A 24,964-nucleotide genomic window follows, 5' to 3' on the forward strand; every position below is an offset into this window, starting at 1 on the left:
TGGTGGGGACCGAAAACAATGGCTTCGGTCTTCCCAATATTTAATTGGAGAAAATTTTTGCTCATCCAGAACTTTGTCGGAGAAGCAGTCTGACAATTTAGAGACCGTGGAGGGATCGAGAGAAGAGGTAGTGAGGTAGAGCTGGGTGTCGTCAGCGTACATGTGGAAACTGACACTCTGTTTTCTGATGATGTCGCCAAGGGGCAACATGTAGATGAGAAATAGGAGGGGGCCAAGGATAGATCCTTGGGGGACACCAGAGGTAACAACCTCAGGACTTCCCAAAGCACCTTACAGCTAATGAAGTACTTTTGAATTGTAGTCACTGTTATAAGGTAGGAAACACAGTAGGCAATTTGCGCACAGCAAGTCCCCACAAACAGCAAAGTGATGATCGGGTAGTCTGTTTTTTAGAATGTTGATGGTGGGGGACTCAGCGATGGTAATGCTATTGAATGTCATCGGGAGCTGGTTAAACATTCTCTTGTGAAAAGTGAAAGATAAGATAATGTTTTGGGTGTTCTTCTGAACCTATACAGATGGTGAGCACAGCAACTAGTAAAATTCTATAGACTCTGGAACAGTTCCCATGGATTGGAGGGTAACTAATGTTATCCCACTGTTCAAAAAAGGTGGTAGAGAGAAAACGGGGAATTATAGACCGGTAAGCCTGACATCGGTAGTGAGGAAAATGCTAGAGTCCATTATAAAAGATGTACAGGAAACTTTGGTTTATCCGGAGGTTGTATGTCCGGAAACCTCGATCTAACGGCAGAAATCAGCAGCCGTTTTGTTAGGTTTTTTTTCTTCTCTTCTCTTAGGATTTTTTTAAACAGTCAGTCTCTGGAAAGCCTCTCTGAAGCTGTTGCTAAGCTACAGAGACGCTTCCAAGGTACGGGCCAACTGTTTACAAGCTGTTGCTAAGCAACAGTGTTTGTTGTCAGATACGGAGATGAAAACCTCCCTTTCCTTCAACATTAGCGCTGGTCTGTCCGGAAGTTTTCATAGATCGGCATCACGCCGGTCCCGTCGGTGCCGGATATCGCGAAGTTTCCTGTAATAGCAGAGCACTTGGAAAACAGTGACAGGATCGGACAAAGTCAACATGGATTTACAAAAGGTAAATCGTGCTTGACTAATCTACTGGAACTTTTTGAGGATGTAACTGGTAGAATAGATAAGGGAGAACCAGTGGTTGTGGTGTATTTGGACTTTCAGAAGGCTTTCGATAAGGTCCCGCATAAGAGATTAGTGTGTAAAGTTAAGGCACATGGGATTGGGGGCAAGGTACTGACTTGGATAGAGAACTGGTTGGCAGACAGGAAGCAAAGAGTTGGAATAAACGGCTCTTTTTCCGAGTGGCAGGCAGTGACTAGTGGGGTACTGCAGGGATCGGTCCTAGGACCCCAGCGATTCACAATATACTGTATATTAATGATCTAGACAAGGGAACTAGATGTAATATCTCCAAGTTTGCAGACGACACAAAGCTGGGTGGGCGTGTGTGCTGTGAGGAGGATGCTGAGAAACTCCAGTATGATTTGGACAGGTTGGGTGATATGGCAGATGCAGTATAATGTGGATAAATGTGAGGTTATCCACTTTGGTGGCAAAAACAGGAAGGCAGATTATTATCTGAACGGCAATAGATTGGGAGAAGAGGAAGTGCAACAAGACCTGGGTGTCCTTGTGCACCAGTCGCTGAAGGTAAGCATGCAGGTGCAGCAGGCGGTTAAGGCAAATGGTATGTTGGCCTTCGTAACGAGAGGGTTTGAGTACAGGAACAAGGATGTCTTGCTGCAGTTGTACAGGGCCTTGGTGAGACCACACCTTGAGTATTGTGTGCATTTTGGTCGCCTTATCTGAGGAAGGATGTACTTGCAATGGAGGGAGTGCAGCGAAGATTCACCAGACTGATACCTGGGATGGCAGGAATGATGTATGAGGAGAGATTGGGTCGATTGGGCTTATACTCGCTGGAGTTTAGAAGAGTGAGAGGGGATCTCATTGAAACTTATAAAATTCTAACAGGACTAGACAGACTAGATGCAGGAAGGATGTTCCCGATGGCGGGGGAGTCCAGAACCAGGGGTCACAGTCTAAGGATAAGGGGGTAAGCCATTTAGGACAGAGATGAGGAGGAATTTCTTCACCCAGAGAGTGGTGAACCTGTGGAATTCTCTACCACAGAAGGCAGTTGAGGCCAAGTCATTAAATATATTCAAGAAGGAGTTGGATATATTTCTTAAGGCTAAAGGGATCAAGGGATATGGGGAGAAGGCAGGGACAGGGTACTGAGTTTGGATGATCAGCCATGATCTCATTGAATGGCGGAGCAGGCTCGAGGGGCTCCTATCTTCTATGTTTCTATGCACGTGTTAAAAGCAGCCTTGCCAAGTTTCACTTCTACATTCTCTTCCAAATACTGGTACTCTGATGATATGCCAGTTCTGTCTTGTAGAATGTAAGTAACATATGCATTTCATCTCAATACAATGTTCTGTATTTCAGCCTGTTGATAGTTCCTTGTTACACTTTACTGAATTAGAATTCCAGGTTTTGCATTAATCCCTGTTGCCATTCCAGGTTACTTCAGATGGCAGCTATACTAAACAAGGATCTGACAGAATCAATTACATCTCTATGGTGTTTACTCGTGTGAGGGTAATATCTAGAGAAATTGTGTCTGCTCTTTCTAAAGCCTGTGTTATCGCTATTCGATATTCTGTGGTGAGACGTCAGTCAGAATTAAAGCCTAGGTATGTCCAAAGACTGAGTTCAACGTGATTTAATAAATATTGGGGGAAGCAAGTGTGTTTGCTTACTTATTGACTGCTCTTTAAAGTGTTTTTATTGTTGCTACAGGCTTTATTTCCAAATGAAAGTAACCCAACTGTAGGAACTTCGTCAGATTTTTGATCTAAAAGCTGTTTTGATGAAAGTACAGGGAAAGTCTCTTAACAGGATGGCCGCGATTTTCCCTACCTCGGCAAGTCCGTGGCAGGCGACGTCTGCCAGGTCCTGGCCCCACTCCTGTCTCCATCCCGGCCTCTGACGTGACTTTCCCCTGATTGGGCTTGTTAAGCCCGCCCAGCGTGTTTCCCAGCCAATTGAAGGAAGCGGGTCTGATGACGTCACTTGACTGATACCTGGGATGGCAGGAATGACGTATGAGGAGAGATCGGGTCGATTGGCCGGTTTCCTTAGAGGGACCGTGCGCAAATTTATTTTGACATTTGTGCTGTCAGTGTTCTACAGCATTGAGGTGCTGTAAACACTGACAAGCACTGCACAAGGTACACTGCTGCACCCAGGCTCTCCCATGACTCCCTCCATATGCTTATGGAGGGAGTCACAGCACACAGGGAGGTTCTTTTCCCTTCCAATGGGCAGAAGAGACCTCCCCAGGACACCAACGCAGCCTGGTTGCGCATTGCACAGGGGGCACAAGCAGGGATGTGGTCAGGAGGACCTGGCTGCAGTGGCACAAACCTTTCAATGATCTCAGCAGATCACGAAACGTTACTGCAAAGCCACACTCAACCTCATCCTGCTGTGCCACTCATCACATCCCCATCACTCTGCCTTCCCTACCCTACTCCTGCACATCCTTACTCACACCAACTTACCTTGGACCTCCACCCATCCCTCTCTATCTACATTATCACTTCCCCATCTCACTAGCCACCCCTCACGCTCACCCCCATCCTAATCCAATCATACCAACTAACAACACACAAGGGTAGGCACTTGGGTGTTTTATGCAATGTTCATGTGAAGTTTCTGTTAATGTGCTGTCAAACATTGAAATCTTTATTTTCAACACTTTGCATTCTTGGACAGATTTGTGTGCACCTTTGGAAGTGGCTTAGTGAGTTGCAGTGAATGGTGAGACATAACGGTACCCCCCGCAATGGTGATGAGTGTGAAAGGAATGGCTTGGGCATTGTAGGGATGCTTTATGGTATTGGTGTAGTGTGGTGCCAACCTGGCGCATCATATGACAGCCAGGGTGTACAACGTCAAGTGAAGTAAATCTGGCCATGGTGAGGCCATCCCTGGCCTCCGAGGCAGTGAAGTGGTCGGGTGCTGATGCCCTCTATCCTGTGCAGCATCTGTTGATTGCGGAGAAGGTTGGTGCTGCTGGTGTGCCTGGTGATGCAGGTGTTCGGGCTGATCGTGGTGGGATTCTGAGGACCAAGGTGAGACAGTATAAATTGCTCCCATGCTGATGGAATAGATGGCAGGTGAAGCAGAGATGACGGAAGCGATCTGTCAATGGGAGAGAGGTAATGAAGTCAAACTGGATGGAGACTTGTGTAAAGACTTGCAACATTCTGAATCTGTCGTGGAAATGCAGTTTAGAGAAGCTAGTAGCTAAGGGAACAGCTGGGAGCTTTGACTTGACTTTGATTCAGCTGATGAGTTGACAGCTTCCAATGTCCACTGACCTCCTACCTCAGCTTCACAGACGAGGTCTAGGCACAGCAGGAAACTGGTAGGCAATCTGTCAAATTCAAAAAGCTGGGAAAAAAGCATTGTGAAGTGGCTGTAAACAAGCCACTAATTATTTTAATTACCTCCTTCGCCGCTGCCTATTGGATCTGCTCAGCGCTGACAGACCCAACATCGGGAAAGTCTAATGTGCGCATTTTGACAGCGGGTTCTCGACCTGCTGTCAATCATTTTAAATTTAAAAGCGGATCTGCCACCTATCTTGTCTGCTGAGCGCCGGCAAAATTCTAGCTGATGTTTCACATCATAATATAAGAATTTTTAAGAACAGAAAAGGTCATGAGGTCCAATAAACTCGCTGTTTGGCTGATGGATCAAGCTTACATGCTTTCTCGCCATATCCCTTGATCCCTTTTCTTTTCTGAAATGTATCTAATTGTCTTGACACCAGCTATACGGTCTGCTTAAAAGCTTTTCTCTGGTACCTTGTGACTTGAATCTTGCCATTCATGTAGAAATGACTTATGAAATAATACTGGGTGGCCTGCTGGTGGCGCTGTCTAGGGAGACACTCGCCCAGCTTGCTCAGGACATTTTGTAAACAGGAACTAGTGAAGGACCTCCATGTTGAAGAACAGTTGATTAAAGCCTCGTTTAATACTCAAACCAAGTGCCTAGTAGTTTTCTTACGTCACCTTGTTCTACAAGTTTATTACCCACTGAGTGAAAAAGTTCTTCCTGGCTGCCTTTCTTACTCCTAACTTCTTAATTTTTAACTATGTGCCTTTGTATTTGAATCCTTAACCAGACTGAACACTGGTTTGATCAGTTTCAACAGTTATCTCCATAATATGGAGCGCTTCAATTATGTCACCACAAAATCTCTTTTCCAAAGAAAATAAGCCCAATTTCGTAATCTTTCCTAATATCTTATATTCCTAATACCCAGAATCATATTGGTTGCCCACTTTTGTATTCTTTCAAAGGCAATAAAATCCTTCTCGCAATCAGATGATAACTGGACACAGTACACCAGATGGGGTCTGACCAACATCTTGTACAGTAACAGTGCAACCTGTTTACATTGTACTCTATCCCTCTGAATGCTTAAATTCTGTTTTCACTGCAGCCAAGTTCTTATTTCATAGTTTTAAATAATTTTACCATTAGCAATGTATCCATTAACTGAGTTGTCACAAAATAATGCTTTTTATTGAGAAGCGGGAACTAGTTCCTGTAGGGGAAACCGCTAACAAAAATAAAGCTATATCAAAGGTGAGCCAGCTAAAAGGACAAATAATATCTGGACTGATTCAACATGTGTATTAACATTCAGCATTGTGATTAATGATTTTGAAGTTATGGTCTGCCCTCAGTGAAATGGAGGCAAAAATTCTAGACTACCAGACCCAGCAAGAGAAGCTTCTTCCCCAACTAGCAGCAACTTTTGCTTTTCATTTCATGGCCTTATCCTTGGAAGCCTTTTGCAACCAAGTGAACGTACAGATCAAAACCAAGGGCGACGTCTCATCTCTGCCCGAGGTAAGATAATTCATCTTCATGCTACCAGACAATTTTAGGATTGTACAGGCACAACAACATGTTCCCTTAATAGTAATGAGGACTGAAACAATTGCATCTGCGTGACTGTCCTTTAAAAGAATTGATAGAAAAAGTACAAGCAGTGCCACAGGTGATCTGTTACAGTAACACTACGCTAGGAAGTTTGTGTTATTTAAAGTGCACAATGCACTTATACTGCAAAGTAACCTGTGCTTTAAATAAGTAAAACCATGCTGAATGCTGGGAAAGCCCTATAGCTGTGTTCCTGGACATAGCCTGGGAGCTGGCTTTAACTTATTTAACTGATTGCTTGCTCATAGTAAGATGGCCCTGATGCTCTCTTACTAAAACGGTGGAGGAGCAGTAACTTCAATCCAGTGCCTAGCTATGAAGTTTTTCTCTGCTGTGGGGAGGAGGAAATGGCACAGGTGCAGGTGTATTTTAGAAGCCTCAGGTGGGTGCCGCTATGGAGAATAACACCATTTACCTTGGAGATGGAGCTGGAAGGATTCACTTAGAGTTAAGTATAATAAATAGATGAGTTTTTAAGCATGACAGATAGTTATGATTTTTTTAAACAGCATGGCAGAAATAGCATAACAAAGTAAATGTTACATTATATATTTATGTATTTGAAAGAAAGAACTTGCATTTATATATCGCCTTGCACAGATGTCCCAAAGCACTTCACAGCCAATTAATTACTTTTGACATGTATTCACTGTTGTTATGTTGGCAAACATGGCAGCCAATTTGCACACAATAATGTCTTACAAATAGCAATAAGATAAATGGCCAGTCATTCTATTTTTGTGGTGTTGATGGAGGGGTAATTATTGGTAATTGTTATTTTTCAAATAGTGCCACGGGATCTTGTACATAAACCTGAGCATGAGGCCTTGTTTTAACGTGTCAACCGAAGATGGCACCACTGGCAGTACAGCACTCTCTCAGTACTGCACTGAAGTGTCAACCTGGATTATGTGCTCAAGTCCTGGATTGGAGCTTGAAACCAATGACCTTCTGACTCAGGCGAAACTACTGCCACTGAGTCAAGCTGACATTAGCTTTAAAAGCATTAGAAAGTATCTGAAAAGAGTGCATAGAATGTTCATTTTTGGCATATTAAACAGCAGCATTTTTGGGTAAAGCAGACTTAAATTTGCAGTGACATATCGACTAGTTTAATTCTGCTGGTTAGAGAAGAAAAATTATTAGATTTTTAAAATGTTAATATGATTGAAGGAACTTTACAAAGTTGAAATCATTAAATTTATGCACTCAGGCCGAGTTCCCTAAAGAAGACGTTGTTGACCACACTTTGCAACCTTATCTTGGAAAAGATGAGAGAATAGTGTCTGAAAGTGCTTAATAAGTATCAGTTTTCATCTCCCAGTGTGATGGACAGAATGTGGAGACTGACTGATTAAATGATTCCTTTTGTGCAGTTAATATGAAATTCTGTAGGTAATTTAATAAATAAACTAGCAGTATTATTAAAATCAAGATCTGGAAAGATCACCAGTAAATTTAATTTCAGAATGTTATGGTGTAGGGATCTAATCCGGCTCATTTTTATTTCTTCAACTTCAGCACAGATTCTCATTCCCTGAGACCTGACAAAATTACGTTTTGAGTATTTTAACAGAATTCTTGGACCTGCTTTTTTCTATGATTTTAGCTGTGTTGTACACTAAACAACATGGCCAGTACCCCTCCTATATGGTGAAATCTGTTGATGACGTTTAGTTCAGTGTCAGAATTTGAATCATCTGTTTCTATGAATACTATTAGCATTTGCCTAATTTGCTGCATCCCAGACTGAGCTGCTACTCTCATGGACTTAAGATGACCATTTATAAAAGAATTGGATCGTAAGTGCAACAAAAAAAAATCCTAGATTATGCACAACTTATATGGAAAATACAGAATGGTATCTTTCATATGAACTCATTTATAGCATTTAAGATGGCAACTGCAGCAGTGGATTTAGCAGTGGATTTCTGAAAGATATCAGTAATGAGAGAAAAGCTTTAGTGGCCATTTCCTATTTAAATTCAGGAAAAATGCTAGCTATGACAGTAGTTGTGATTCCATTGGCACATGTGTCAGTAAATCCACCATGACTCACCCTTGAGAGCGTTACACTGCAGGAAATCTGAGGTCATTTACAGAAAAAGCTGTCTGTATGCAAAACCAGTGCTCCAAGTAAGGAGGATCCTAAACTTTTAGTAACAAACTGTGTTCTGTCAGACGAGGGTGTTGAGTGATGTCCTGCTCATATGTTGGTTCTGCTCTACAAAAATGACCTGGATGCAGAAACCAGTTATAAATGTGTCAAAATTACAACCAACACCAAAATATGCGAATCATAGAAACATAGAAGATAGGAGCAGGAGTAGGCCATTCAGCTCCTCGAGCCTGCTCCGCCATTCAATGCGATCATGGCTGATCATCCAAGTTCAGTACCCGGTCCCTGCTTTCTCCCCATACCCCTTGATCCCTTTAGCCTTAAGAAATATATCCAACTCCTTCTTGAATATATTTAATGTATTGGCCTCTACTGCCTTCTGTGGTAGAGAATTCCACAGGTTCACCACTCTCTGGATGAAGAACTTCCTCCTCATTTCTGTCCTAAAAGGCCTACCCCTTATCCTTAGACTGTGACCCCTGGTTCTGGACTCCCCGACCATCGGGAACATCTTCCCTGCATCTAGCCTGTCCAGTCCTGTCAGAACATAGCTGCCAGACTGGGTCTGCGACAGGTGGTGAGGGAACCAACAAGAGGGAAAAACCTACTTGATCTCGTCCTCACCAATCTACCTGTTGCAGATGCATCTGTCCATGACAGCATTGGTGGAAGTGACCACCGCACAGTCCTTGTGGAGACGAAGTCCCATCTTCATGTTGAGGATACCCTCCACCGTGTTGTGTGGCACTACCACCGTGCTAAATGGGACAGATTTCGAACAGATCTGGCAACTCAAAACTGGGCATCCATCAGGCGCTGTGGGCCATCAGCAGCAGCAGAATTGTATTCAACCACAATCTGTAACCTCATGGCCCGGCATATCCCTCACTCTACCATTACCATCAAGCTGGGAGATCAACCCTGGTTTAACGAAGAGTGCAGGAGAGCATGCCGGGAACAGCACCAGGCATACCGAAAAATGAGGTGTCAACCTGGTGAGGCTACAACACAGGACTACTTGCATGCCAAACAACGGAAGCAACATGCGATAGACAGAGCTAAGCGATCTCACAACCATCGGATCAAATCAAAGCTCTGCAGTCCTGCCACATCCAGTCGTGAGTGGTGGTGGACAATTAAACAGTTAACAGGAGGAGGAGGCTCCAAAAATATCCCCATCCTCAATGATGGTGGAGCCCAGCACGTGAGTGCAAAAGACAAGGCTGAAGCATTTGCAACTATCTTCAGCCAGAAGTGCCGAGTGGATGATCCATCTCGGCCTCCTCCTGAGGTCCCCAGTATCACCGATGCCAGTCTTCAGCCCATTCAATTCACGCCACGTGATGTCAAGAAACGGCTGAAGACACTGGATACTGCAAAGGCTATGGGCCCTGACAACATTCTGGCAATAGTACTGAAGATTTGTGCTCCAGAACTAGCTGCGCCCCTAGCCAAGCTGTTCCAGTACAGCTACAACACTGGTGTTGTGTCCGTGTGTTGATAGAGACACTGAAGACAGCAGTTGGTTTCACAGGTGTTTACTGAACAAAGTCTGGAGGGGAACTAACTGATACAACACAATATACAGGCTTATATAGCCCGAGTGGCCATTACCGGCATTACAGTACACATGGGGCTCTTAAAGGCACATACACTACAATTCCTCCCCTTTTAGCCAACCAGTACATAATATTTTAAGTAATCATTAATTACATGTTACAAGAAAAATAATCTACACATTGCTGCAGTTAATCAATTATAAGTCAGTCTCTCTGGAGGCTTCCTGACTCGGTCCGGATAACGCCTCGGTGGTGTAGTAGTTTCTGGTGGTGTAGTAGGTTCTTTTGACAAGGCTGATTCGGCTTGAATGCCAGTGTCGGGTTAATCGGGTTCCAGTATCACCGGATCGGAGGTAGATACTATGGGTATCTCTACTTCATCATTAGGCGTATAGAGTTGTGGTGTAGGTTGTCCCTTTTCGGATGAGTCTATGATTTGGTCAGCATGGTGCCTTATTATGCTTTCTCCGATGTCCACGGTATACATCAGCGGTCCTAGTCGTGTGCAGGTAGTTCCAGGCTGCCATTTCTCAGTATGGTAGTCCCGGGCCAAAACTTGTTGACCTATCTGGAAAGTTCTAGTTGGCTTTCATTCATGCCTTGAAATTGCCGGTTCTCCACGTCCCTTCTGATGTTTGGCTTGATCAAATCCAGCCGGCATCTTAGGCTTCTATTGAAGAACATCATGGCGGGAGTTTGGTTTGTAACCATATGTGTTTGCATACAGGAATGCAAACAAGAAGTTATCCACCTTATGCTGAAGTTTTATGTCTTCATTACCCATGGCCTTTATGGCTTTCTTGAAGGTCTGGACAAACCTTTCAGCCAATCCATTGGTGGCGGGATGGTATGGGGCGGACGTGTAGTGCTTAACCCCATTGTTTTTTTAAGAACTTCCTGAATTCTTCGGACACAAATTGCGGTCCATTATCAGAACAGATCTGTTCAGGCAGCCCATTCCTGGCAAATATGGTCCTTAATACTGTGATGGTTTTTTCCGTGGTGGTGGAGGACATCTTTATTACCTCCGGCCACTTGGAGTGTGCATCAACCGCGATTAAGAACATTGAGTCCATAAATGGACCAGCAAAGTCGATGTGTACCTTTTGGCATGGAGATGAGGGCCACTCCCATGGATGTAGAGGGGCTTGTGGTGGAGCGTTTTGGACCTTCTGGCATCCTAGGCAGCTCTTGGTCATTTCTTCGATGTCTCCATCGATACCTGGCCACCATACAAACACCCTGGCCAAGTTCTTCCTTTTCACTCCACCCAGATGCCCCTCGTGAAGCTCCTTTAGAACTTTATCCTGGAGTTTGGGTGGAATCACCACTCTGGATCCACACATCAAGGTTCCTCAGCACACTGACAGCTGTTCTCTTCTTTGCGAGAATGCTGGCAACAGTGGTTCGCCATGTGCTGGCCATCCCTTCACTGTTAAATCGTAGACTCGTGAGAGAGTCGGGTCATTTCTAGTTTCCCTTTCAATGGCAGGATTTGTTACTGGTAGAGTGGAAAATCTCCACTGGGTCTACGGTAGGTGCCTCTTCTACCGTTGGCGACGGTAGGCGCGATAAACCGCCAGCATTCCCATGCTGTTTTGATCCTTTGTATTCTCTGTTATATTGGTGTGCCCCTAGAAAAAGGGACCACCTCTGTAGCCTTTGCGCTGTCATAATGGGAGCACCCTTTTTAGGGTTGAATATGGAGATGAGGGGTTGATGGTCAGTCAACAAGGTAAATTTTTGTCTGTGTAGGTAATGGTTGAATTTCTTCACTCCCCATACCAGGCTGAGTGCTTCCCTGTCGATTTGGGCATAGTTACGCTCAGCTGAGTTCAATGAGCGTGACGCAAAAGCTATCGGCCGTTCCGAGCCATCAGGGAATTTATGCGATAATACCGCTCCTACGCCGTAAGGGGATGCATCGCACGCCAGTCTGATTGGCAGTGATGGGTTGTAATGAGCCAAAACTTCTTTGGACGTGATTAAGTCTTTGCATTTATGGAAGGCACGTTTACAGTCTTCGCTCCATTTCCAAATTACTCCTGTTTGTAGCAGTTCATTAAGAGGGTGCAGAAGAGTTGATAAGTTCGGTAAAAATTTATGATAGTAATTTATTAATCCCAGGAACGACCTTAATTGTGAAACATTTTCAGGTGCTGGGGCTTTTATGACCGCTTCAATTTTTTCAGGTGACTTATGCAACCCTTCCTTATTAATTATGTGGCCACAATATATTTGATTCTGGAAAAATTCGCACTTGGGGCGATTTGCTCGTAGGCCCCGTTCTCTCAGCCTAGTGAGCACCTGTTCCAAATTGGCAAGGTGATCATTGTCGTTTTCTCCTGTTACAAGGATGTCGTCTAGGTAGCATTGAGTCTCCGGAATCCCTTGGAGGACGTGCTCCATAGCTCTTTGCCAGATAGCTGGAGCGGATGCTACTCCGAAAACCAGTCGATTGTACTGGTACAGGCCTTTGTGTGTATTTATCGTGAGATACTTTTTAGAGGCCTCTTCAACCTCCATCTGTAGATATGCCTATGCCAAGTCAATTTTGGTGAAACGTTTCCCTCCGGATAGTGAGGCGAAAATATCTTCTATCCTCGGAAGAGGATACTGTACTGTGTGAAGGACCGGGTTTACCGTCACCTTGAAGTCTCCACAGATGCAAATTTTTCTCTGTTCTTCAGATTTATCATTATTCAACGTTTTCTTCATGACTGGGACGATGGGTGTTGCCCACTCGCTCCAATCTATTTTGGATAATACGCCTGCCTTTTCCAAATTCTCCAGCTCTGCCTCGACTGCTGGACGAATTGCGTATGGCACCGGTCTTGCCTTAAAAATCTTGGGAATTGCCGTATCTTACACTTTTATTGAGGCGGTGATGCCTTTCAAGGTTCCTAGTTTCTCTTGAAACACTTCTTTGGCGTTGGCCAAGATGTCTTTTAATCGTTCAGGTATGACGTCATCATCATTTTTTTCCTTACTGGTCACCGTCAGTGCCTGAATGGAGTGCCAGTCTAAACGTATTTTCCTGACCCATTCACGTCCCAACAGCGGTGGACCACCATCTTGTAGAACGTATAAATACAACTTTTGTATTTCCTTGCCGTTGTATACAACAGGCACCCTTATTTTTCCTTTGGGGTATACTTTCTGCCCCGTATATGTTTTCAAGACAATGGATGTGTCTTTTAAAGGTATATGCGGAAATAGCCGCTTGTAATCCCGTCCATTTATGATGGTCAGAGCTGATCCTGTATCTAGCTCCATTTTAACTGGGGACCCTGCTATCGTGAGGGTAACCCAAATGGTCTGGTAATCTTCTTTGGCAATTACATTATGTAATTTGGGATAGCTTAGTCTCTTGTTTTCGGAGTCGCTATCGCTCTTCTGGTCTTCGGAGCTACTGTCCGTCATCATTTGTACCTTTCTGTACTTTATTGATTTTTTTTTTTCCTGTCCGTGGATTTTTTTTGTCCAGATCGGCATACCCGTGCAATGTGTCCAATCTTTCCGCATTGCCTGCATGCTTTGTCCTTGAACCAGCAGTCCCTCTGGTCATGGGTGGATCTGCCGCAGCGATAACATCTCTCGAAACCCTGTGTCAATTCATGGGTGCCGAAGTCCTGTGTCTTTTGTTGTATCTCTGCAGCTCCTCTTGCGGCTGCTTCGTATGATGCAGCCATACTGAAAGCCTTGTCCAGTGTTAAATCTTTCTCAGAAAGCAGCCTTTTCTGTGTTCCTTCACTTAGGAGACCGCAGACAAATTTGTCTCGAAGATAATCTGCTAGTCCTGCCCCGAATTGGCAGTGCTTTGATAGCTTTCTTAATTCAGTGAGGTAATCAGCGTTACTTTCATTCTTGTGTTGATTCCTCTTGAAGAATTTGAATCGTTCCGCTATCAGCAGCGGTGTTGGGTTTAAGTGCTCCTGTAGGGTATCAACAATTTCTTTAAAATTCTTGTCCTTTGGTTTGGCTGGAGTGATTAAATTTCGTAACAGCCCGTATGTCTTTGCGCCCATTAGATTTAGAAGTACTGACGCTTTTTTATCATTTTCTATTCCATTTGCGGTGCAATATACCTCCACACTTTCCACATATGTGGTCCAATCCTCTATATCGTTATCAAAAGCATCAATATTGCCAGCCTTAGGCATCTTGGAAAAAAAATGGTGCTTCCCGCGCTTTTCTTTCTTTTCTGCAGAAAAGACATGGCGCTTCCCCGCCGCTGCTGCCGATGACAACGCTGTTTTCCGCGTTTTTTTTAAATTTTTTATTTATTTACAGGTGGAGACTCGTTCCCGCCGGACTCTCTCTGCTAGGTCTGAACGCCGACCTGCTTGCAGCGCCGGCCATCTCCCGAGTGCTCCCTCCCCGTCTGTTACTGCTTGCCTTCACTGCTTGGCCTCGCTGCAGACCCAGCCGCTGGAGCCCCAGCCCGACGCCCAGGAAGGATTATTGCAGTACCTGCCACCAGCTCGGCTAGCTGGTGAAACCACAGCTTTTTGTTTTTCTTGCTTTTCTTCGAATTTGGACGTCAGAGGAATCGATGTCCTTGAGGTGCTGCCGAATTGCAGGTAAGTCCGTTTCCAATTCGTCGCCACTGTTGTGTCCGTGTGTTGATAGAGACACTGAAGACAGGAGTTGGTTTCACCAGGTGTTTACTGAACAAAGTCTGGAGGGGAACTAACTGATACAACACAATATACAGGCTTATATAGCCCGAGTGGCCATTACCGGCATTACAGTACACAGGGGGCTCTTAAAGGCACATACACTACAACTGGCATCTACCCGGCAATGTGGAAAATTGCCCAAGTATGTCCTGTCTACAAAAAGCAGGACAAATCCGACCCGGCCAATTACCGTCCCATCAGTCTACTCTCAATCATCAGCAAAGTGATTGAAGGTGTCGTCGACAGTGCTATCAAGCGGCACTTACTCGGCAATAACCTGCTAACTGACGCCCAGTTTGGGTTCCGCCAGGGCCACTCGGCTCCTGACCTCATTACAGCCTTGGTCCAAACATGGACAAAAGAGGTGAGGTGAGAGTGACTGCCCTTGACATCAAGGCAGCATTTGATTGAGTGTGGCATCAAGGAGCCCTAGCAAAACTGAAGTCAATGGGAATCAAGGGGAAAACTCTCCATTGGTTGGAATCATACCTAGCACAAAGGAAGTTGGCTGTGGTTGTTGGAGGTCATTCATCTCAATCACATGACATCACTGCAGGAGTTCCTCAGGGCAGTGTCCTAGGCCCAACCATCTTCAGCTGTTTCATCAATGACCTTCCCTCCATCATAAAGGTCAGAAGTGGGGATGTTCGCTGATGATTGCACACTGTTCAGCACCATTCGAGACTCGTCAGATACTGACACAGTCCGTGTCCATATGCAGCAAGACCTGGACAACATTCAGACTTGGGCTGACAAGTGGCAAGTAACATTCGCACCACACAAGTGCCAGGCAATGACCATCTCCAACAAGCGAGACTCTAACCATCTCCCCTTGACATTCAATGGCATTACCATCGCTGAATCCCCCACTATCAACATCCTGGGGGTTACCATTGATCAGAAACTGAACTAGACCAGCCATATAAATACTGTGGCTACAAGAGCAGGCCCGAGGCTGGGAATTCTGCGGCGAGTGTCTCACCTCCTGACTCCCCAAAGCCTTTCCACCATCTACAAGGCACAAGTCAGGAGTGTGATGGAATACTCTCCACTTGCCTGGATGAGTGCAGCTCCGACAACACTCAAGAAGCTCGACACCATTCAGGATAAAGCAGCCCGCTTGATTGGCACTCCATCCACCACCTTCAACATTCACTCCCTCCACCACCGGCGCACTGTGGCTGCAGTGTGTACCATCTACAAGATGCACTGCAGCAACTCGGCAAAGCTCCTTCAACAGCACCTTCCAAACCCGCGACCTCTACCACTTAGAAGGACAAGGGCAGCAGATGCATGGGAACATCACCACCTACAAGCTCCCCTCCAAGCCACACACCATCCTGACTTGGACCTGTATCGCCGTTCCTTCACTGTCACTGGGCCAAAATCCTGGAACTCCCTTCCTAACAGCATTGTGGGTGTACCTACACCATATGGACTGCAGCGGTTCAAGAAGGCGGCTCACCACCATCTTCTCAAGGGCAATTAGGGATGGGCACTAAATGCAGGCCTAGCCAGCGATGCCCACAGCCCATCAATTAATAAAAAATAAATTATAAGTTTCAATGAGATCCCCTCTCATTCTTCTAAACTCCAGCGAGTACAAGCCCAATTGTCCCAATCTCTCCTCATATGTCATTCCTGCCATCCCAGGTATCAGCCTGGTGCATCTTCGCTGAACTCCTTCCATGGCAAGAATATCCTTCCTCAGATAAGGCGACCAAAACTGCACACAATACTCAAGATGTGGTCTCACCAAGGCCCTGTACAACTGCAGCAAGACATCCTTGTTCCTGTACTCAAACCCTCTCGCTATGAAGGCCAACATACCATTTGCCTTCTTAACCACCTGCTGCACCTGCATGCTTACCTTCAGCTACTGGTGCACAAGGACACCCAGGTCTCGTTGCACTTCCCCTTCTCCCAATCTATTGCCATTCAGATAATAATCTGCCTTCCTGTTTTTGACACCAAAGTGGATAACCTCACATTTATCCACATTATATTGCATCTGCCATGCTTCTGCCCAATCACCCAACCTGTCCAAATCATCCAGTAGTTTCTCGGCATCCTCCTCACAGCACACACGCCCACCCAGCTTTGTGTCGTCTGCAAATTTGGAGATATTACATCTAGTTCCCTTGTCTAGATCATTAATGTATATTGTGAATAGCTGGGGTCCAAGGACCGATCCCTGCGGTACCCCACTAGCCACTGCCTGCCACTCGGAAAAAGACCCGTTTATTCCCACTCTTTGCTTTCTATCTGCCAACCAGTTCTCTATCCAAGTCAGTACCTTGCCCCCAATCCCATGTGCCTTAACTTTACATGCTAATCTCTATGCAGGACCTTATCGAAAGCCTTCTGAAAGTCCAAATACACCACATTGACTGGTTCTCCCTTATCTATTTTACTAGTTACATCCTCAAAAAATTCCAGTAGATTAGTCAAGCACGATTTGCCTTTTGTAAATCCATGTTGACTTTGTCCGATCCTGTCACTGTTTTCCAAGTGCTCTGCTATTACGTCTTTTATAATGGACTCTAGCATTTTCCCCACTACCGATGTCAGGCTTACCGGTCTGTAATTCCCCGCTTTCTCTCTACCACCTTTTTTGAATCGTGGGGTAACATTAGCTACCCTCCAATCCATGGGTACTGTTCCAGATTCCATTGAATGTTGGAAGATGATCAGCAATGCATCTACTATTTCTAGGGCCACTTCCTTAAGTACCCTAGGATGTAGATTATCAGACCCTGAGGATTTATCGGCCTTCAATCCCATCAATTTCCCTAACACCATTTCCCTACAAATGCTGATTTCTTTCACTTCCTCCCTTTCATCAATGGAGTCAGAGGATGCAGTTAAATATTTTCAGAAGAACTTGGGTCAGTTATGCGATTGGGCAGACAAATGGCAAATTAAATTTAATACTGTAACATAAAAAGTCTTGCACACTAAGGGGAAAGGGTGCAATATAAATATAAAGAAATTGAAATAAAATTAGGAGAGGGAGATTTAGAAAATTATCTAGGAGTAATAATAGATTGATCACTTCTAATTTGGCAAAGTTATTAAAAACTGAATGCTGGGATATATAGCTAGAACAGGGGAGTACATGACTACAAAGTTTACGATGAGGCACTGGTCAGACTGCACAGTTCCATTCTAGTCACCATGCTACAAAAAGGATATACACCATTTGGAGAGGATGCAGAGACGCACAAGAATAACCCCAAACGTGAAGGTGATTAAAGAAGATTAGAGAAACTCTAACTTTACGGTTTAGAAACAAGAAGGTTAACAGGAACCTCATCAAGATGTATATAAACTAATAAATGGCAAGGATAAAATACACCTGGAATGTTATTTCAAAGTAAATCAGAGTCATAGGCAATGTTCCCTGTAAGGTGCGCTTTGTTTCTACGTGGCCTGTTTCTTTTAATGCACGGCTCCATTAAATGTGCAGTATTTGCAATGGAAAAGCCGGTGAGTGGCCTGCGCGGGATCTTGCAGATAGAGGGAACATTAGTTATAGGACAGAAATTGAATTCAGTGAAAAGTAAATTTCGAGGAATAAAGTAAATTAGGAACAACTTCTTAAATCAGGTGATTACCATCTGGAATAAACTGTTTGTCAGTACAGATGTTGGGGGCCATTACAATTTGGGCTTGCGCTCAAATAAAAAGGCAGTTTCCATATGAAGACCAAGCCTTCTACGAAATTAAACCTGTGTCCTTATATGTACCATGAGATTAACAGATACCCCTTAGTTATAACACTGCAGCAGAGATACTCAAGGCATTACTTTGAAAGACAGAAAATACCATGTCATTAGACCAATGTGTACTCGCAGCTAATCAGATTTATTTGCTGGTAGAATCATACACAAAAGCAGTGAGACACAGCAAGACACAGAATAGTAACAAAAGCAACTTGCATTTATATAGCATCTTTAACATGGAAAAATATCCCAAAGAAGTAAATATTAGAAGGGGTGATGGGAAGCATGGTCAAAGAGGTGGATTTTTAAGGAGGGTTTTAAAGGAATGGAGGAGGGTGGAGAGGTTGAAGGAGAATTCCAGAGCATAGAGCCTAGACTGCTGAAGATACCGCTGCCAAAGGTGGGCAAAGGGAGGGAGGATGCACAGAGACCAGTCGGATGAACGCCGAGTTCCAGGAGCATTGTAGGCTTGGAGGAGGTTAGGGAGGGGCGATGCCCTATCGAGATTTAGACACAAGGATGAAAATTATAAACTGGAGCCAATCGGGGACCATGAGCCAATGTAGTTCAGCAAGGACAGAGTTATGGGTGACCGGGACTTGGTACGGGATAGGATATGGGCAGCAGAGTTTTGGATGAGCAGAAGTTTATAGAGTGGAGAATGGTAGGCCAGCCAGGGGAGCATTGGAATAGTTGAGTCTGGAGGGGGATAAAGGAAATGGGTGAGGGTTTCAGCAGCATATGGGCTGTGGCGGGGCAGAGGTGGGCGAAGTTACAGAGCTGGAAGTTGGCTGCCTTCCTGACTAATATTTATCTCTCAACCAACATCACTCAAACAAATTATTTGGTCATTAATCTTGTTGCTGTTAGTGGGACCTTGCTTTACACAAATTGGCTGCTGCGTTTCCCTGCATCACTATACTTGAAAAGTAGTTAATTGCCTGTGAACTGTCGGTTAAGGGATAAATATTGGCCAATAAAGTACTTTCTTGAGAAAAGCGAACTGACAACTGTTGGATATTTTTAAATATAGAATCCACAGGCACTTGTCCAACTCTATTTTTCTACAGCTCCATGCCTTGTCAGCAGGCCTGAAAGCTATGATATCGGATTCCTGCAGTGCTGGAGTCGAAGTGTGTCGCAGGGCTTGTGGTGGCCATGGTTACTCACTGCTCAGTGGTTTACCTACTCTTTACACTCGGGTGGTAGCCTCCTGTACCTATGAAGGAGAAAACACCGTAATGCAATTGCAGACTGCAAGGTATGACTGGAAACCAACTTTAAATATTGAGATTGCTCTATAAAGTCTGTTTCAAATCTACTATCTATTTGTGTTGTTCTTCATGTGTGCCTATAGGCTGATAAATCTATAGTAAAATATATTAAATGTTCAACAAACAGCACAGCTATTGTAATTGTTACGGTTAGTTGCTTTTGTAGGTACAGTGAATTGGAGTCCCAATGTGCAGTACCACAGTTGGATAGGCAAGGGTGTATCTACATCACCCCACGAACTCCCACCTGCGGGAATAAAGTTATGTCAGCCCTTCGGGACCTCATTCCCCGAGATCTGGGCCAGGTGATTCTGCAGTTGCAACACCAGTCCATCCTCAAGACCCCCTGCTAGCTTCTGCCTCAGACTGGCAACCAGGCTGCCCTTCACTTCCCAGGATCTGCACTCCCAACAATGGTCCCAGCTATTCACACCCCAATCTCAGCCCTAGCTCCTGGATCAGTGCCTTCAGTCCAACCTCAGCAGTCTGCTCAGCTTGCACACCCGGCCGGAGTCAAACTTTTGAGTCTGACTTGGCCCCCACAGAAACCAGTGGAAGTTATAGGAAACGGTAGACTTTCCAAATTGCTGTCTAGTAATGCTCAATTGCCAGTGGTGTAAACCTTTATGGTGACAGCAATTTCTAGGCTATAATGAATCAAACACTGTCTCAGTGGTAGTGTAGTGTTTATTCCCCCCCCCCTCCCCCCTCCGAGTGGCTGAGGGCTCCTATTGAACAGACTTATAAAGTAGAATTTGCATGTTACCTGCTTTATATATCTCAGCTGTGTGATGCAGATGCTTTACTGTTGTTCAAAAAATCTTGTGCAACTGCCAGAGTATTTAAGTCTTATTTACATTCCTATGTTGGACCATAAAGAACTTCCACTGCAGTCCTAAGAAAGGCTTGGACACCAGAGATAAGTTAACTTTAGAGCATATACATGATTACAAGCAAATAAATATGTCCTATTATACTCACAAGTAGGATACCCATTGGGGCTAAGAGCTACTCCCATCCAAGACAGTTCATAGCTTTGAGTAACAAAGAATGTACAACTCCATCCCATATTTATATATTTCATTAAAACACACCTATTTTGGTCACAGGATATGAGGTAATCGTAGCACCATGTGGTATCTTTTTGTCTCAACCTGACCAATCAGCTCGCTCTAGTTCTGCTGTATATCACATGACCTATTTTTGGTGTAAGATTGTTTTATCATGCTCTAGTTCTTCTTAGTTTATCTAGTCTCAGTAGTTTTCCATCAAACAGCTATTTTAATCCTAACTACTCTAATCTCTTCTAGTCATTTTGCAAGCTTTTCAGTTAATCACATATGCTAACTATCCCGTGGTACTCTTTAGCTAGGTCAAGTTGTCAACTTATTATGTTTTACATTTTCTTACACCCTGGTGATAGGGCACAGGTTCACAATGGCAGGTTGATGGAGAAGTGCTGAGTAAGGGTCAGGAACATCCCTACAAGGAAGAAGACAAATCAGCTGAGTCAGCACCTTTTTAGTAGCTGGTTACAGGGCAAAGAAAGAAAAAGAAAGACTTGCATCTATATAGCGCCTTTCGCGACCACCAGACATCCCAAAGCGCTTTACAGCCAATGAAGTACTTTTTGAAGTGTAGTCACTGTTGTAATGCAGGAAATGCGGCAACCAATTTGCACACAGCAAGCTCCCACAAACAGCAATGTGATAATGACCAGATAATCTGTTTTAGTGATGTTGATTAAGGGATCAATATTGGCCAGGACACCAGGGATACTCCCCTGCTCTTCTTTGAAATAGTGCCATAGGATCTTCTACGCCCACCTGAGAGAGTGTACGAGACCTCGGTTTAATGTTTCATCCGAAAGATGGCACCTCCAACAGTGCAGCACGGCACTGGAGTGTGAGCCTAGATTTTTGTGCTCAAGTCTCTGGAGTCTTGAACCCACAATCTTCTGACTCAGAGGCGAGAGTGCTACCAACTGAGCCATAACTGTCACTAAGGGCTGGATTTTGTGAATGGAGGCGGGGACAGCTGCTTGCCGTGTCAATGTCCCGCCTCCATCCTCACCTGACCAACCAGAGGGATTTTCCCCTGATTGAGCTTGTTAAGCTCGCCCTGCGGGCTCAGCAGGCCAATTAGGAAGGAAGTCACTGACGGATCACGTCTACGTCAGACGTGCTATCTGTCAAGACTTCTTGAAAGAAGAAATGACAGCGTTTGACAGCTCTGTGAAGCTGTCAAACACTGACATTCTCTTTAGTTTGATGAGTCCTTGTGTTGAGGACTTATCAAACCTTTCAAATTTATACATTTCACATGTCTGTAGGAACGGAGGTTCCAACAGCCATTCTGTGAAATTGACAAGCAGGATGTTGGCTCTCCTGATCCAGCGCGGCTAAAGGCTGTAGGAAGAAAACAAGGTAAGTACACACATTTTTAAACTTATCACTCACCTTGCATACTTACCACTCCACACTTGCACCCATCACTCACCTCTACACCTTACTTCCAGGTGCCTTCGACCGCCGCAGACCTCCTCCACGTCTCCTCCAACCCGGCGGGGTTCTCCGAGGTCGGAAAGCCTTCACCTGTGAAGGTAAAATGGCACTAATCCTTTTTTCTGCCTGTTAACTACCTGTTAACAGGCAGTTAAAAGGATTAAATGCCTTTCCTGCTTCCAGGAGACGGGACCTGAAGCTGCACATTTTCCCGCCTCCTAGCAAAAGGGCACAGAGGTGGGATGGAGGCGGCTTTGCCATCCGCCCCTTTACCAGCTGTCCCGCCTCCACGCCCGCCTCCTTGGGGCTTGGAAAATCCAGTCCTAAGTGTGGCACTTTGGAGGCCTAGAAGTTTTACCTGTCCAACCTCTCAGCCATAGAATGGTGACCAGAAGGAGGTACAGTGGAATATAAAAAGGGTATAAACAAAAGAGGCTATGTGCTTTTTCGTAATAGAATACTGAAGTACAATGGCCCGGGATTTGCAGTCAGCGATGGCGATCGCCGCTGACCACAAAGAAAGCTGCCCACAAAGATCTCGCGATCTCTGTGGCGAAAAGTTGAATTGATTGTAGCGCAGTCAAAAGGATCCTCAGCGCGATGCAGCCGTGGGGTCATCAAGCTGTCTAAGCAGCTACTCACATTGAAGAATTCTCCCAGACAGTAAACCAGGAAATAAAAAGCACTGATTCAAGTCACTTTTTAAAAATTTTACAGAGAGCGAACTAAAGATTGGGACATACATATGGGATTAAAGTAGAAGCTGAAATATAAACAAACTTACAAATTTAAATTATTATTTAAAAAATTTACAGTAGTAATTTTCTATCATTATGGAGAAATTTGACATTCCACAAATGTAAAACTAGTTATTCAGTGCCAGAACGATTGTTCAGCAGTCAAGATGCCATTAAAACCCCAGTTATACCTATTCCAGCAAGGCTTAACTTTTAATTGGGTGTTTAGCAGCATTATTAAATCGGAAAAGCTTAAGTTTTCATCATCAACTGATTTCACTGCTTGCTGGCTATGGGGAGCTCCACAGCGCAACCTGTGGCAGAGCAGGGAATAATTTCTGCATTTATCTGTGCATTCGCTAAATCCTGAAGTTACGGTCAGTTTCAGAGGAGTAATGACGACAAACGCTGACAGTTTTGCCGTCATTACCATCGCAAAATCTGGGCCAATATGTTAAATAAGGGAAGATACTGCTGCAGTTTAGTAAAATAGTAACTTGGGAAATCTGGGTTAAATAGCTCCTCTGTCAGTTTTCTCTGGGTAAATTTACAAGTTCCATGCAGTCACTGGGTGAGGCTCCCCTCTGCCAGCCTGGACTTATAAAATTACCCCCTCTATGCAAGCATGATTTTTGACGTGCTAGAACTGATGTCATTTTCTTTTTCCATTTTAGGTTTCTAATGAAGTGCCTTACTAAAGTAGATTGTGGTCTGCCTTTGCCCCAGTCTGTCTCTTACCTGTCTGAACCCCTCTCTCTTCATTGTTCTGCAAAGGAGAAAACTGATTTCCTCAAGCCATTCATATATACAGAGGCATACAAGCACAGGGCACACAGGTCAGTAACAATGCTGTTGTGGGATTGAAATTCATCAATGAAATAGACCAAGATTGAGCAGAGCAGAAAGTGGACCCAGGGAACAGGAACCTCAGCCAATCCAGGAAATAGTGACATAAGCTTTATAAATGTATTTTTTGAACGTGTTATATTTTTTAAGATGGATCCAGAAATTACCCAAATGTTATAAGCCTAGAAATTCTTGTTCCATATATTATCAGACAAAAGCTTAAAGTGCTCATATGGCATTCCTTTGTCCAATATTTTAGTCTGTTTATTTCCCAATTTCTTGGGGTAGGTTCTAATTAAACATGCAGGTAAACTCCTGGTCCACATTAGAAGGCAGGCAGTTGTGCACACCCAAAATCCTGACGAGCTTCAGGGAAAATTTAAAGGGATGTGGCCAGTGTTCCCGCTAAGCCGCGCGGCCGCATAGCGGCCTGGAGGTCCCGTGCAGACCGCTCACCGGCTTTTATGTGGGAGAAACCGTGCATGCACGAAAACTTGAATGGGCTGCACAGCCAGGGACCACGCACCAAAATAATAAGAGGGAAGATTGGATGTGACTGTTTGTTTAATGGTAATTGACTGCATATGGGGTCAAACATTACATTGTTGGCTTTTTCAAAGATTTTTTGGGCAAAAGTGATTAGAAAAACCCAATGACTGGCACAATAAATGTGGAGGCAAGAAATTGGGTCTGTGGCCAAATGGATGGAGTGGCATAACACCCAAACCTTATGTTTGATGACAACTACATAAGGTGGGTGCAAGGAAGGCTGCCTGTTTGCCACTCCAGGACACCCTCCAAGGCAAAAAAGCAGTGTAGTTTACTTGTAGGAGACGGTGACAAAAAAGGAAGAGATGATATTGATACTTTGGTGCAGAAGAGTTGTAGGTGTCCTTGCAGTAGATGCCACAGATCTGCAATTGTCTTGTGCTGATACAGCCTGCAGAGCCAGATCCTCATGGTCATTGCCAAGTGGGTGTTTTGGAGTGTATGGCAGATGCAACTAGTCTGGCTCTTGTGCCTGTAGATTTATCGGGCAGTTCTTATTTCATCTTGTGCTACTTTAACCATGAAATTGGGCACTTCAAAACCAATCCTCATCACTAATATGGACTTGACTTGCTGATCAGTAGGAACTTTTCACTAGGATGGGATACAGAGGGGAGCTGAAATAGGGGGGGATGTGCTGCCAATTATAGAGAAAAAAACAAGTCAGCTTGGTAGACAGGGCAAATATATAAGGGCAAGGCTGGATGGCATCTATTTTAATGCAAGGAGTCTTGCGAATAAGGTGGATGAACTGAAGGTGTTGATAAACACATGGGAGTATGATATTGTTGCTATCACGGAGACATGGTTGAGGGAAGGGCAAGACTGGCAGCTCAATATTCCGGGGTACAGAATCTTCAGGCGAGACAGAGGGGGAGG

The 24,964-nt window shown here is 44.5% G+C and overlaps 1 protein-coding gene across 1 annotated transcript in view; it reads left to right on the forward strand.

The window, feature by feature from the left end:
- LOC147111065 (peroxisomal acyl-coenzyme A oxidase 2-like) overlaps positions 1-24,964 on the forward strand; it is an 81,186-nt gene that overhangs the window by 43,581 nt on the left and 12,641 nt on the right. The window contains exons 7-10 of the mRNA XM_086001547.1: positions 2,587-2,759; positions 5,832-5,997; positions 19,246-19,436; positions 23,365-23,526. Of these exons, the coding sequence (XP_085857673.1) occupies positions 2,587-2,759; positions 5,832-5,997; positions 19,246-19,436; positions 23,365-23,526 (692 nt within the window). The remainder of the gene's footprint in view (positions 1-2,586; positions 2,760-5,831; positions 5,998-19,245; positions 19,437-23,364; positions 23,527-24,964) is intronic.

Source organism: Somniosus microcephalus, chromosome 11 (genome assembly GCF_052327205.1).
Source record: "Somniosus microcephalus isolate GS21.2 chromosome 11, FLI_Smic_1.0, whole genome shotgun sequence".
NCBI lineage: Eukaryota > Metazoa > Chordata > Chondrichthyes > Squaliformes > Somniosidae > Somniosus > Somniosus microcephalus.